Below are 11,909 nucleotides of genomic sequence, written 5' to 3'. Positions count from 1 at the left end.
AAATAAAACATCCTGAGCGATTTAGAAACCCAAATAATCTTTTACAAATATATGAAGTTCCACCACTGATTTCGAGTATTTCCCTTTCAAGGATAAATAGCATAGGAATTTTGTTTACAACTTACCACCGACTTTCCAAGAATGACATAGTTAAACTTGAAAAGTATTGTGCACCCATCTTACGCAATCATGAAATGCAACAAATTTACGTAATTTTCGTGTAATTAGATTTCGCTGTTTTGTTGAGATCCGACGAGTTTTCACGTTTTTTATTAATTTCAAGAAAAGTACGTAATTTTTGTTTCATATTATGATCCTATTTATTTATTATGGCATTGAGGTAAGTTACAGAACAGATTAACAACCACTTACTCTTCTACATGGGAATTATATTCGTCAAAAATACTTACTTCCTCAGATTCTACTTCTACTTTCTCAGTAGAAGTCATTCAAATTAATAAGACTGTCATTAATAGTTTCATTACTGTTCATTAGTATTGTCGATAATACTAATTTCGTCAGACACACTTCTACTGTTTTAGAATAAGAGTGATCTAAATTTATAAGATTCTTACCAATTATTCTGTTACTATCATCAACAATATTAATTTCTTCTACTAGTAATATTTTCCATCTACATTGAAAAGTTGTTTTTAAAAAAATAAAGTCTTCTTCTACGCTCATTTTCAGTAACATAAATATTGTATAACATCTTTTTACAATTGTCCATGTTTTTCAGTAAATCAGGGAAGCAACTTCCAACCGTTCGATCCAGCCATTGTTTTTTTTAGTGTAGAATTGGTTTTCTTTTTGGTTGATTTTAAAATTAATTCAAGTATCCAAAGTACTAATATATACCACCAGATATACGTTATGTACATCTGTTTTTAGCTTCAAATACAATACCTACTGAATAGCTTTGAGTTGCTTCAAGCTAATATAAAGACAAATTTAATACAATAATGGCTTAATCTACATGGATATATCCTTTGAAATATTTAATTGTTTAAATGCATGTTACATAACATTGCTTTAAATTATTAATTACTGATATAATGGTAGTCTATTAGCTTTCTATATAAATAAGCATGATTACGAATAACTTAAAATAGATTCATTGGTCAGTGGCAGTGAGTAGTTCAAATTGATTATCCTTGATAGGACGACGAATAGACGAATGGAGGAATAGAGAAATCAGAACTACTCGTGTATATATATTTAAAATTAAGGTCCGAATGTGTACATAGTGATATTAATTAGATTTATTTTGGTTTGATTTTTAAGGAAAAAATCATTTTAGAATGCATAGGAGGGTTGTAGTGACTGGCATGGGAGTGCTTAGTCCCATCGGCAATAATCTGCAGAATTCATGGATGAATATTGTGAACAGCAAAAGTGGAATATCAAAATTGGACTCCAAATATGATGCCCTGCCATGTAGAATAGGTGGTGTTATTAAGGATGATGATGGGCAAAGGATTAAACTAGATAAGTACTTTAAGAAAACTGAACTAAGATCCATCAGTCCAGCTGCCTCATATGCACTCATTGCGACAAAGGAAGCACTGGAAGATGCTCAGCTATTAAATCTAGATGATATGACCAAAGAAGTGACAGGAGTTGCTGTGGGAATGGGTATGGTAGATCTGAAGGACATATGTGATACCAACGAAGCTCTCCTCAAGAGCTATAATCAAGTGAGTCCCTTTTTCATACCTAGGATACTGGCAAACATGGCTGCTGGTCAGATCAGCATAAAATATGGTTTCCGTGGACCAAATCATTCTGTTTCCACAGCATGTGCAACAGGTGCACATGCAATAGGAGATTCCTTCAGGTTCATAAGGAATGGTGATGCTGACATTATGATTTGTGGAGGCACAGAGGCTTGCATAAGTCCACTGGCGATAGCAGCGTTCTGCAGATTGAGAGCATTGAGCACATCATACAATGAGAATCCTGAATTAGCTTCCAGGCCTTTTGACAAGTCAAGGGAAGGTTTTGTTATGGGCGAAGGTAGTTCAATAATAGTTTTAGAAGACTTGGAGCATGCGAAGAATCGAAACGCGAAGATCTACGGTGAAATACTTGGATATGGTTTATCCGGTGATGCCTCCCATTTAACAGCACCGAAGGCAGATGGAACGGGTGCTCTGCTAGCGATGCAGAGAGCTTTGAGAGATGCTAAAATGAAGCCTGATGAGATCGGTTACATTAACGCACATGCAACATCGACACCCCTAGGAGATTCAATAGAAACCAAAGCAATAAAGACGTTATTCGGTTCAAGGAATGTTGCCGTCTCATCTACCAAAGGAGCACATGGGCACCTTCTGGGTGCTGCAGGGAATTTAGAATCTGTCTTCACCATAAAAGCTGTCCAGGAAGCGATCCTGCCACCTACTTTAAACCTAGATGAAGTCGAAGATGAGGAATTGAATTATGTACCCAAAGTAAGCCAAAAATGGGAAAGCCAGAGCAGACGAGTGGCTTTAAAGAATGCTTTCGGTTTTGGAGGCACAAACGCTTGTTTATGTATTGCACAGTATGTTTAAATAAAAATTAAATTTTAGTTAACTAAAACTTACAAAAAAATATTCCGATACCGGGAATCGAACCCGAGCCTCCTGGGTGAAAGCCAGGTATCCTAGCCACTAGACCATATCGGATTATATAAACATTATGTCGAAAAATAGTACAAAGATTGTTGTAATTCATAAATTATTATATTTGATACAAGATATAATAACAATTCTCTACTACCATATTGAAGTTTTCGATTTTACTGGAAACAAAAATTAGAGATATGTATTATGTAAAGTGATTAGGCAACTAACATAGCATAACTATATTCATAGATATTCATAACCTTAAAACTTGGGTACAGTGTTTGCATTAAGATGTCTTTAATACTAAGAAAATGTTTTCAAAATGTCCAAATATCAAGTAAGTTCTATATTTATATATCAGTTCATCATAGTATTTGATCATGTTATCTTTGTAGGTCTTTTAAAGAACACAAGAGTATTAATGCCAGTGAGAAATGTTGGCTCAGAAGTATCTGATGCTGATGTACCAAAATTCGATATGGAAAATCCATTTTTGAAAGAGAAACAACAGTGCATCTTGTGCAAACATAAGATAGATCCAGATTACAAGAACGTTAAGCTTCTTTCTCAATTCCAATCACCTTATACAGGCAGAATATATGGAAGACATATAACTGGACTTTGCAAAGCCAAACACGAGAAACTTGAATCCGAAATCGTCAAATCCCAGAGCGCCGGATTAATGACTGTATACCTAAAGGAGCCTTGCTTCATTAAAGATCCAAAACTGTTTGATGCAGAACGTCCGATTAGACCTCATCGTTTTTAAAACGATTATAATTTAGCCAAAATAAACTGATAGAACTTAATTTTTGCATTTTCATTAAGGTAATCAAATTGTTCATAAATGATATCATCTTGTTATGTAAGAGATGTTGGTTGCAGCATCTGCAGGGGATTGCTGTGAAGCGTGCGCTGTTTGTTTGTTTATTTTCCTCAGGTTGGCAGAACGATGTGTGGTGGAAGAGTCAAAACTTGTGCCAGGCATCGAATTTATATATTACATTTTTTTTTATTTCAATTAGTTCAGTTTTTTTTGTTTGTAACAATAATTTTCGAATGTTCGTAAAGTAGTATCTTGTGTTCGCCGTTCTTTAGTACAAATATAATAACTACATGGTCATGGCGGAGATGTCGGATACGCCGTCGAGCCGATTCGAGAAGTCGCTGGGGCTGCTTACCACGAAATTCGTGAACCTCCTGCAGAACTCGAACGGAGGCGTTCTGGATCTGAAAGTGGCAAGTAAACAAGGTGCACTGGCTCTCAGGCAGGTCTGTTTATAATCAGGTTGTGTGTTGCAGGCTGCAGATCAACTGGCTGTGAGGCAGAAACGAAGGATATATGACATCACAAATGTGCTTGAAGGGATTGGACTCATCGAGAAGAAAAGTAAGAATAGTATACAATGGAAGTAAGTAGCAGAATCCTGTCTGTAAAAGAATCAAATCAATTGACAGTTGTGTTTTTATTTATTTTAGACCATACACATACAAGGATTCACTGCCTTCCTGCACGCGCAATGAGATTGCCAATAAGGTGATGAAATTAAAGAAAGATATTAGCAAATTAGACTATATGGAAAACAAACTGGATAAGCACAGGTCATGGATTGAGCAGAGTATAAGAAATGTGACAGAGGATTTAGACAATATGCGATATCTGTATGTAACCAAAGATGATTTAAAAGAGGTGTATGGTTCAAAGCAAAGGATACTATTGATTCAAGCACCATTAAACACAATTGTAAAATACGATGTAAGTCGGTTTTGCGTTTGCCTTGAGTGTGGAATAATTATTTCTTGTTTGTTTATAGGATCAAGACGACGATTTCTATCAGCTGCGGATAAAATCGAAGAGCTCACCAATCGTAGCGTGCATAAGTAAAGATGACGATGTCTCCTCGGTGAAACGTTATTTGGACGATTTCGATACGGAGGAACCCAGGACGAAGAAGTCGAAAAATGATAATTGCCTGTTAAGCTATACGGACGTGGACGATGAAATCGTGACGGCCGACATTCTATTTAAAACCGTACACAATGATATTAATGATAATAACAGCCCTAACGGCAACCAATGTAAGTAACATATCCATCCTAATTTACAAACAATTTCTCATCTATTCAATAATATTTTAGGTACAAAAGATTTTGTTCCATTAAATCCCTTATACCAAGACGACTTTAGCTGCTCGTTACTAGAATCCGAAGGTGCTTACGATTTGTTCGACATTGTTACAACTGTATAAAACAAATAATATTGTTATTATTGATATCCCGAGATACGTCTTACATTTTGAAAATTTATTCGAAATATTTCTAAGACGAAAAGAAAGAAAAAACAAACAGAAGAGAAATGAGTATATTCTTAACAATAATAAATGAACTTGTTATATACCTATTGTTTTTCATTTCAAGTTTTCCATATTAGAAATATTTATTGTTATTAAACAGGAATGAAATATGAATGATTTTCTTAATAATTTATTATTCTCTCTCGTTCTCCCTCGTTATTTTTTTTACACTAAATATTACAAATCCGCTGTAATTATATACAAAAAAGAAAATGTTTTGGGAAAAATATCTGTAAAAAATATATATTATCACGTTAAAATAAAAAATAACTGCATATGAAAAAATATATTAAATATTATGAGTAAGAGGAAGAAAAGATGTTATAAAAGTAATAACAAAATTTAAAATAATATTGAGGCCGCTCTTTTACTACATATTTGAACGAACGTAGAAGTTACTCTAGATAAACTAAAAACACGAACGAATTTAAGAATGAAAATTATTCTACTTAGAGTTGAGTATTATTTTTTGTAGTCTGAAAATATTTTGCAATTATTATTCATGAAGTTTTCAGTACTACCGAGTGAAGAAATATGATAAATGATCAGAACTAGAAGGTAAGATATGAAGGTATGAAAGAAGCGTTAATGGTAGAGCGGCCAATTCGTTGTTTATAATTTATTAATTTTAAGTAAAATTTCTCACCTGCCTGGAAATCAAATAGGTTCTGAAGAATGTCATCTGTCGCAGTGTCTTCTCTAGTAGTCATCTTTGGCTTGCTCTGAAACGGGCAGTGCTTTTTTTCAAAATATGAATAAGTGTAAAGCATAGTACTTACTCTCTTGGGCGCGCTCCTCCGCTCGAGCCTTCATCCTAGTTATGAAAGCGGCGCCTTTGTTTTTCCTGAAGTTCTCGTATGGATCATTCAGATTGCATCCGATTCCTTTGAATTGATCTTGCTTGTCGCGCACATCGCCTCCCGATATTGGCGAATCTATACCCTGTTCATTCACGCCCAAACCACTACCACCCCAACCCATCTTCTTCAACATTTGATGACCCTTGTTGCTAGAATCCAGAGACTCTTGCATCGCTATCGAGGTGATGGGAGGCGGAGCCTGTTGCATGCCCCGCCCACTATACGATGGTGTCGGCGACGAGGGTGAGCGCGATCGCGACCTTGATCTTGTTCGTCGACGACGCGAAGATCTCCGAGACCGCCGCGGGGGTGGACTACGCGACCGTGATTTTGAACGCGATCGCGATCTCGACTTTTTCACGCTCGGCGGTGTCGGCGATTTACTTGTGTACCTACAACAAAGTTGCATTCATTATATGTTAAACACTACTTCAATACATTTACCTTCGTCTCGGCGGAGAGGGACTTTTCTCTTGCACTATTATCACCGGACTTGGACTACGCGACGGTTCCCGCAGACCACCGTCGATCTGCTCATCTTTTTCTTTTTTCGCCAAATTCTTAGCCTTGTAATACTCATACAGACCAAGTTTTTCCCATCCCTCGCTGTCCCTGGGTCGTTCGTGCGAAGGTAATGCGTAGAAAGCCTCCACTGCCGCTAATAGCCTCTCATTTGGAGGAGCTGGAGGCGGCAATCTAATATCTTTAGGATCGAGTGGCTTAAAATTGGTGTCCTCCAATTTTATGAGTGGGACCATTAGCCCAGCGGGAAGCTCGTAGTAGGGAACGGAAGGTAGTAATTCTTCGGGAGTGGGTTCCGCCACCAATGGGAAACCGGGAGGTGGTTTCGAGAAATCCGGAAAAGCTGGAGCGGGTGCCGGGAAAAAACCTGGTGGCGGTTGTGAAAACTGAGGTGGCGGAATCGAAGGATTGATGGGCGGTACGACCGGGGGCGGTTCTTCGATCCTAACAGCCTGTTGTTCCTCCGCCGCTCGCATCTGCTCATCAATCAAATTAATCCTCGCCTCGTGTTCCTGTATTTGCTGAGTGGCATGCATAACGAATGCCTGATGCTGAGCCCTATAACTTTCAAAAGAAACCTGCGTCTGCTGTGTCAACAAACCTATCTCGTTGGAAAATTTGGTCAGCTGATTGGCCTTATGCGTTTGCAGACTTTCCTGAGGCCGCTTCATCGCCTCCACCGTCGTACCGGCCAAATAATTGGCCTTCGACTCCCACAGCTGGAGAAGCTTATCCAACTTATTCTTCTGTTCATCGTTTGTCGCTGTCAAATTCGCACTACAAAACATCGCAACCACCACGGATTCCAAAGCGTCCTTAACATCCGCTGCATTTTTTCGCGCACAATGATGCAATACATCATTAACCAAATAAATAACGTGTAATCTATGGTTAAAAGTGGGCGTGCCTTGCAGCACTTTAATTAACAAACAATTTGCAATGCAGTGCGCCTTCTCCTTAGTGTTTGCATTCTGCAGGATCCAAGATTTCCCACTTTGAATACTATCCTTGGTGCAGTTCTCTGTGATGGGAGTGAGCAACTGGTTCAGCTCTACCAAGGGTATGCTCAGCTCCTCAGCCTCCTTCTGGTTCAACTTCATTTCACACTCATTTAGTAAAACATCAACCTGTGTCTGTTGCTGTTGCAAGAGCACAGCATGCTGGGCATTCAAGTTTTGCTCACTCTGCTTGATCTGCTCTTGCAGAACATCAATCTGTGTCTTAATCTGGGCCATCTCTCCAACTGGTGGTGGTGGCAGTACACTGGTACTTGCACCATTACCATTCTGTCCATTGCTGCTCCATATACCCTGCTGCTTCAGTATTGTCTGTTCAGTGTTTACTTTGTACTGGTAGTAATTGAACAGGTCACCACCATATAAGAATTGAAATTTAGGATTTCCTTTCTGCTTGTTTTTCGTCATCTGTTCGAAATCCGGTCCATTTCTAGCAACAAATTGAGCCAATTTATCGATTATATTTCTAAGTTCCGTATCTGTAAACAAACGCCAAATAAAAAGCAACATAACCTAAACTCCAGTATCCGCTATGTTTTTTCGGTTAGTTTAATGTACGCAAATTACGTTCAACTCTATCACAAATACCTTGCGGGGGTTGCGGAAGATCCATTCTCTCGTATTATAATACTTAAAACTCATTAAAACTAACACTTTTCCGTGAATAATTCCGAATCACATATCTCGAACAATATAGGTTATGATGCTCATTATATTGCACTGAAGAATGCTGCAAATACAATTTGGCTACGTCAATTTTTAAATGTCACACATAACGACTTCTTTCATTTTCTTTATTTACATCAAAATTAAGCAACAATTCTATAATAATAATAAGACGAAAAATTTCAGCATAAATAATACTCAATAATGTGTTTATGTAAATAATACATTTGACGTGCTTATTAAGTTGCATATCATTGAATATTTCCTAATACTTGCTAGTTACTTGCACAGCTGACTTTCTTAAGGTACCAAAACATAACATTTGATAACCCAATTAGAATTAAATTAATCAATTCGCAGATGTCCGAAAGTGATGAATCTGATAACGAGTATCAACCATTCGAGCAGGCAAATAATGTGTTGGTCGCTGTCGATTGCAGTGCATCGATGTTCGTTAAGAATGCAGAAGCGAAGATTCCATTTGAATTCACTTTGAATAGTCTCTTCTCAGTTTGCGACAATTTCCTTCTTAAACGCTCAGCCAAGAACCAAATAAGCATTATTTTCTTCCATCCAGAGAAGACAGACCTGATCAACTTTGATTCTCCCTTCGTTGAAGGAGTAAAGAATCTAAATGAGGCCATCAAAGAATACAAAACCTACAATCTATTAGATTGCAAAGGGAAACCCTTGAAATTCGCTTACTTCATCATACTGTGTAAGAAGAAGTTTAGCAAAGTGAAGGGCAAAAAGTTTTTGTATTTGGTTACTAACCATAGTGATCCTTGCAATGGAGATGTCACAGTTCAATCACAGTCTTATAGGGAGATCATGGATTTGCCTAAATTAGGGATTCAATTTGAGCTGTTGCCTTTGTGTGAGGATTTTGATTATTTACCATTCTATGGAGAGGTTTATAGGTCTTTGCAGGAGAAGCAACCAAAGTTCTATTATAATGAAAATTTCCTATCTACTAAGATTAGTTACACCATCAAAGCTAAGGAATCCAATAAGAATTTAAAGTAATTATATACGATATACAGAAATATTATTTATTAGGTTTATGATTACTAATATTGCAAGTGTTTCAGGATATATTTAAGAGAGGATTCGGAGCCGGACGTATTCGTACCGTGTTTGGAACGGAAATTGTTCACTAAAGCGAAAATTTCAGAAAATGTTTCCACAACCAATGATCTTAAGAAGGTGATTAAGAAAACGGAGCGTTCTGCCAAGTTAAGCAAAATCGAGATAAGCCGCGAGATCATAAAGGTATTCAATGAAACTGAAGTGTTGGATCTCTATCAAACTGGCAACATAAAATCAGGCCTCACCATTATCCACGCTCAGCATCGAAGGTATTCCAATTATGGAGAACACGCGGCGGATTGTAAATTGCTGAAAACCAAAAATAAAAATGACGAGAATTTCCACGCTTTGCATACTGCTTGTTCGATGGGCAATTATTATCTCTTATGCACTCTGAAACATAAAGAAGGTGGACGCGTCCACTACGCAGAGCTGATGCCGAAGATTGTTAACCAGGAGCCGCATTTCGTGATGATTACTCTGAAGAATTCGCTCAACTTCAGCGAATCACACACCGTGCAAAGTGAAATCGTCACTGCCGATGAAGAACTTGAGAATTTGATGAGTAGTTTGGTAAATAAGGCTACCATTGAAGATTACGATAAGCGTAAAATGGTACCGCTGAAGTATGCCAAAGAGAGTAAATTCCTGAAGCAAAAGTTGTTGGAAGATGAACACTACTTGGCGGACAAAAAAGACTTGGATCTTTTGAACGACGTGCTGTACGAAGGAAACGTGGATGAGCTCGTTAAGAAACTGGAGGAGATGTACCCTCAAGAGACGAAGAAGAGAGCTCAAAAGAAACCCGAGAAGGCAACAAATAAGAAGATTAAAACTTAATTTTGCTTCTTATTATATATCATTCTTCAATGCTTATATATCCTCATGCTTAAATAAATAATATGTATTTTTGTTATAATCATCTTATAAGAAATAAATAAGTTTTTTACATGAGGGACTTCTGTTGTTGACGAAAAAACAACTTATGCAAATTTAAAACGAGCAGCATTATGTTCCATTCCATTTAATCGCTTTCCAGTTGAAGCATTATAAATATGTAATTGGAAATATTGGAGAGCATCTGAAAATCGATGATGTTGTATTATGGAATTCCAAGCGAATGGATGGAAAATAAAGGTTAATTACCGCAAACACTGTAGAATAATTGATGTTGAACAATCGACATGCCGTAATTTCCAATTTGTTCTCGTTAAGTTCGTAAATGGATGTGATGACCTGAAACGGAACAATAAATGTTTATTAATGAAACTTTTTCTTCTATATTCTTAATTTTGTTTTTAAATAAAAGTATTATTTGTTTAATATATTAGACGATTCGAAAGTTTTAATAAAAAAATAAAGTTTATTATTGTTCAGAATGAATAAATCGTAAATATGTACCAGTCTGTGAGATGTTTCATCGAATATGTCCATCCTAATTCCGATGAGAACGTCTCGAGCTGCGGCGGCTTCGGCACAGAGTTTGGTGCTCGTGTAGACCAGTATGAAGAATTCGAAATAGACGTACACGGAATTCTCGACCAAGGTAAATGGATACACCATGAGATCCTTCTTCCTCGTGGTCATGATGAACATGGTGTAGTAGCCGTTAGCGAAGATCAGGTTGAAAATAATAGTGAAATGCCAGACGATCTCGATTTCGAACATGTCGTTCATCATGCGCGACATCGAGACGAGCTCCTGGTGCAGATCCATCAGCTGCGAGAGTTCCTTCTCGAATTTGTACACGCTGAACGAGTACTGCTTCAACTTGGAACGTTTCTTAATGCTACGGAAGCTGCCGTTCAAGATCTGAATGCGGTTCCTCAACACCGAACACCAGATGTAAAAGTAACACTTATTCAACGTTCCTACATAAGAAGGCAGGAAACTCATACCCAGTATCAAAGGCGTTACACGCTTATAAGCGACGACGTAATTGAAGCCTTCGGTGATGAATTGCGTGAAGATTCCCAGAATCAATGTCTTGATTGTGCCGGTACGAAGCGCTTTATTCCCTTCGTTAAGCTCCTCCGTTTTACCCAACGATCTCAACAGCGCATCTATTCTGTCTACATGTTGGTGGAGCTTTATTTCGATCGATGCGTTCTTCAGGCTTAGCACGAAGATTATTGCGAATCGGACGATGACGAGAATATTGTAAACGGAGAAGGACGTCACGTATACGTCGGAAACGTCTATTTCTCTCTCGTTATCCTGGAATCCGAAGTAATAACAAATGGAGAAGATTGCGACGTGAAGAGCGGCTGTTGCGAATTGCACGATGGATCGAACGTAAAGACCATCTTTATTTCGGGTCACCGATTGTATGGAGAAGATTCTCGCTAGAATTCTGTACGGTTTTATTGAAGTATAGAAGTCTACGTGGGTCGGCATTTTCTGGGAAGCGCCACGGACGGTGCAGTTGTCGGTAATGGAATTGAAAGACTTCATTATGTAATAGATGTTTGTTTATTGAACGACAGACACAATTAATTTGTATTAATGAATTGCAGGGAATCGGATCAATACAATAGATATTAATGTCGTCGAAAATAATACATTTTCGAGTTATTAAGTTAATTTACAAAATTCAAATAATTTAAATAAGAAACAGTTTCAGCCCTTTTTAATCTAAATTTTATATTTTTTTATCTTTACTAAAGAACTGATAAGATTTAACCATCAACATCAAACTGAATGCTAGCTCAAATTGTTATCGAATTTTAACAATTTCACATATTGTAATAATAATACTATGGAATTAATGATTTCCTGAAGATAAATACTTTT

The 11,909-nt window shown here is 37.4% G+C and overlaps 6 protein-coding genes and 1 non-coding gene across 14 annotated transcripts; 4 read left to right on the top strand and 3 right to left on the bottom strand.

Moving 5' to 3' along the window:
- Window positions 1–1,059: 1,059 nt before the first annotated feature.
- Window positions 1,060–2,571, top strand: LOC108559115 (3-oxoacyl-[acyl-carrier-protein] synthase, mitochondrial). Of its 3 annotated transcripts, none has more exons than XM_017916259.1 (2): window positions 1,060–1,208; window positions 1,285–2,571. In XM_017916259.1, the coding sequence occupies exon 2, from the start codon at window positions 1,302–1,304 to the stop codon at window positions 2,553–2,555; it is 1,254 nt and encodes a 417-aa protein (XP_017771748.1). In that variant the 5' UTR covers window positions 1,060–1,208; window positions 1,285–1,301; the 3' UTR covers window positions 2,556–2,571. The 3 variants fall into 3 exon arrangements, with proteins under 3 accessions (XP_017771748.1, XP_017771749.1, XP_017771750.1); XM_017916260.1 differs by having other exon boundaries at window positions 1,060–1,229; window positions 1,301–2,571; XM_017916261.1 differs by having other exon boundaries at window positions 1,060–1,229.
- A 26-nt stretch (window positions 2,572–2,597) lies between these two features.
- Window positions 2,598–2,669, bottom strand: Trnae-uuc. Its single transcript has one exon. It is a non-coding gene; the product is annotated as a tRNA-Glu (tRNA).
- Window positions 2,670–2,839: 170 nt separating this feature from the next.
- On the top strand, window positions 2,840–3,418 carry LOC108559125 (28S ribosomal protein S18c, mitochondrial). The gene is made up of 2 exons (XM_017916271.1): window positions 2,840–2,946; window positions 3,005–3,418. The coding sequence occupies exons 1-2, from the start codon at window positions 2,901–2,903 to the stop codon at window positions 3,376–3,378; spliced, it is 420 nt and encodes a 139-aa protein (XP_017771760.1). The 5' UTR covers window positions 2,840–2,900; the 3' UTR covers window positions 3,379–3,418.
- A 144-nt stretch (window positions 3,419–3,562) lies between these two features.
- Window positions 3,563–4,904, top strand: LOC108559165 (transcription factor E2F5-like). The gene is made up of 5 exons (XM_017916336.1): window positions 3,563–3,848; window positions 3,912–4,021; window positions 4,089–4,365; window positions 4,424–4,688; window positions 4,749–4,904. Exons 1-5 carry the CDS (start codon window positions 3,726–3,728, stop codon window positions 4,856–4,858), a joined length of 885 nt encoding a protein of 294 aa, XP_017771825.1. The 5' UTR covers window positions 3,563–3,725; the 3' UTR covers window positions 4,859–4,904.
- Window positions 3,765–8,109, bottom strand: LOC108559163 (calcium homeostasis endoplasmic reticulum protein). 6 transcript variants are annotated; one of them, XM_017916334.1, is made up of 5 exons: window positions 7,950–8,109; window positions 6,268–7,791; window positions 5,743–6,215; window positions 5,610–5,700; window positions 3,765–3,839 (listed from the first exon to the last, which is right to left on the bottom strand). In XM_017916334.1, exons 2-4 carry the CDS (start codon window positions 7,767–7,769, stop codon window positions 5,663–5,665), a joined length of 2,013 nt encoding a protein of 670 aa, XP_017771823.1. In that variant the 5' UTR covers window positions 7,770–7,791; window positions 7,950–8,109; the 3' UTR covers window positions 3,765–3,839; window positions 5,610–5,662. The 6 variants fall into 6 exon arrangements, with proteins under 6 accessions (XP_017771823.1, XP_017771817.1, XP_017771820.1 ...); XM_017916328.1 differs by having other exon boundaries at window positions 6,268–7,840; window positions 7,950–8,108; XM_017916331.1 differs by having other exon boundaries at window positions 5,610–5,685; window positions 6,268–7,840; window positions 7,950–8,104.
- Window positions 8,110–8,241: 132 nt separating this feature from the next.
- LOC108559164 lies at window positions 8,242–10,034 on the top strand. The gene is made up of 3 exons (XM_017916335.1): window positions 8,242–8,332; window positions 8,388–9,049; window positions 9,119–10,034. The coding sequence occupies exons 2-3, from the start codon at window positions 8,388–8,390 to the stop codon at window positions 9,954–9,956; spliced, it is 1,500 nt and encodes a 499-aa protein (XP_017771824.1). The 5' UTR covers window positions 8,242–8,332; the 3' UTR covers window positions 9,957–10,034.
- Window positions 10,035–10,140: 106 nt separating this feature from the next.
- Window positions 10,141–11,513, bottom strand: LOC108559112. Its single transcript, XM_017916256.1, has 2 exons — window positions 10,518–11,513; window positions 10,141–10,352 (listed from the first exon to the last, which is right to left on the bottom strand). The coding sequence occupies exons 1-2, from the start codon at window positions 11,511–11,513 to the stop codon at window positions 10,164–10,166; spliced, it is 1,185 nt and encodes a 394-aa protein (XP_017771745.1). The 3' UTR covers window positions 10,141–10,163.
- Between the last annotated feature and the right edge of the window lie 396 nt (window positions 11,514–11,909).

Source organism: Nicrophorus vespilloides, unplaced genomic scaffold (genome assembly GCF_001412225.1).
Source record: "Nicrophorus vespilloides isolate i.1.1-1 unplaced genomic scaffold, Nicve_v1.0, whole genome shotgun sequence".
NCBI lineage: Eukaryota > Metazoa > Arthropoda > Insecta > Coleoptera > Silphidae > Nicrophorus > Nicrophorus vespilloides.
Note: the sequence above shows the minus strand (reverse complement) of the source record. Positions and strands in the feature narration are given on the sequence as shown.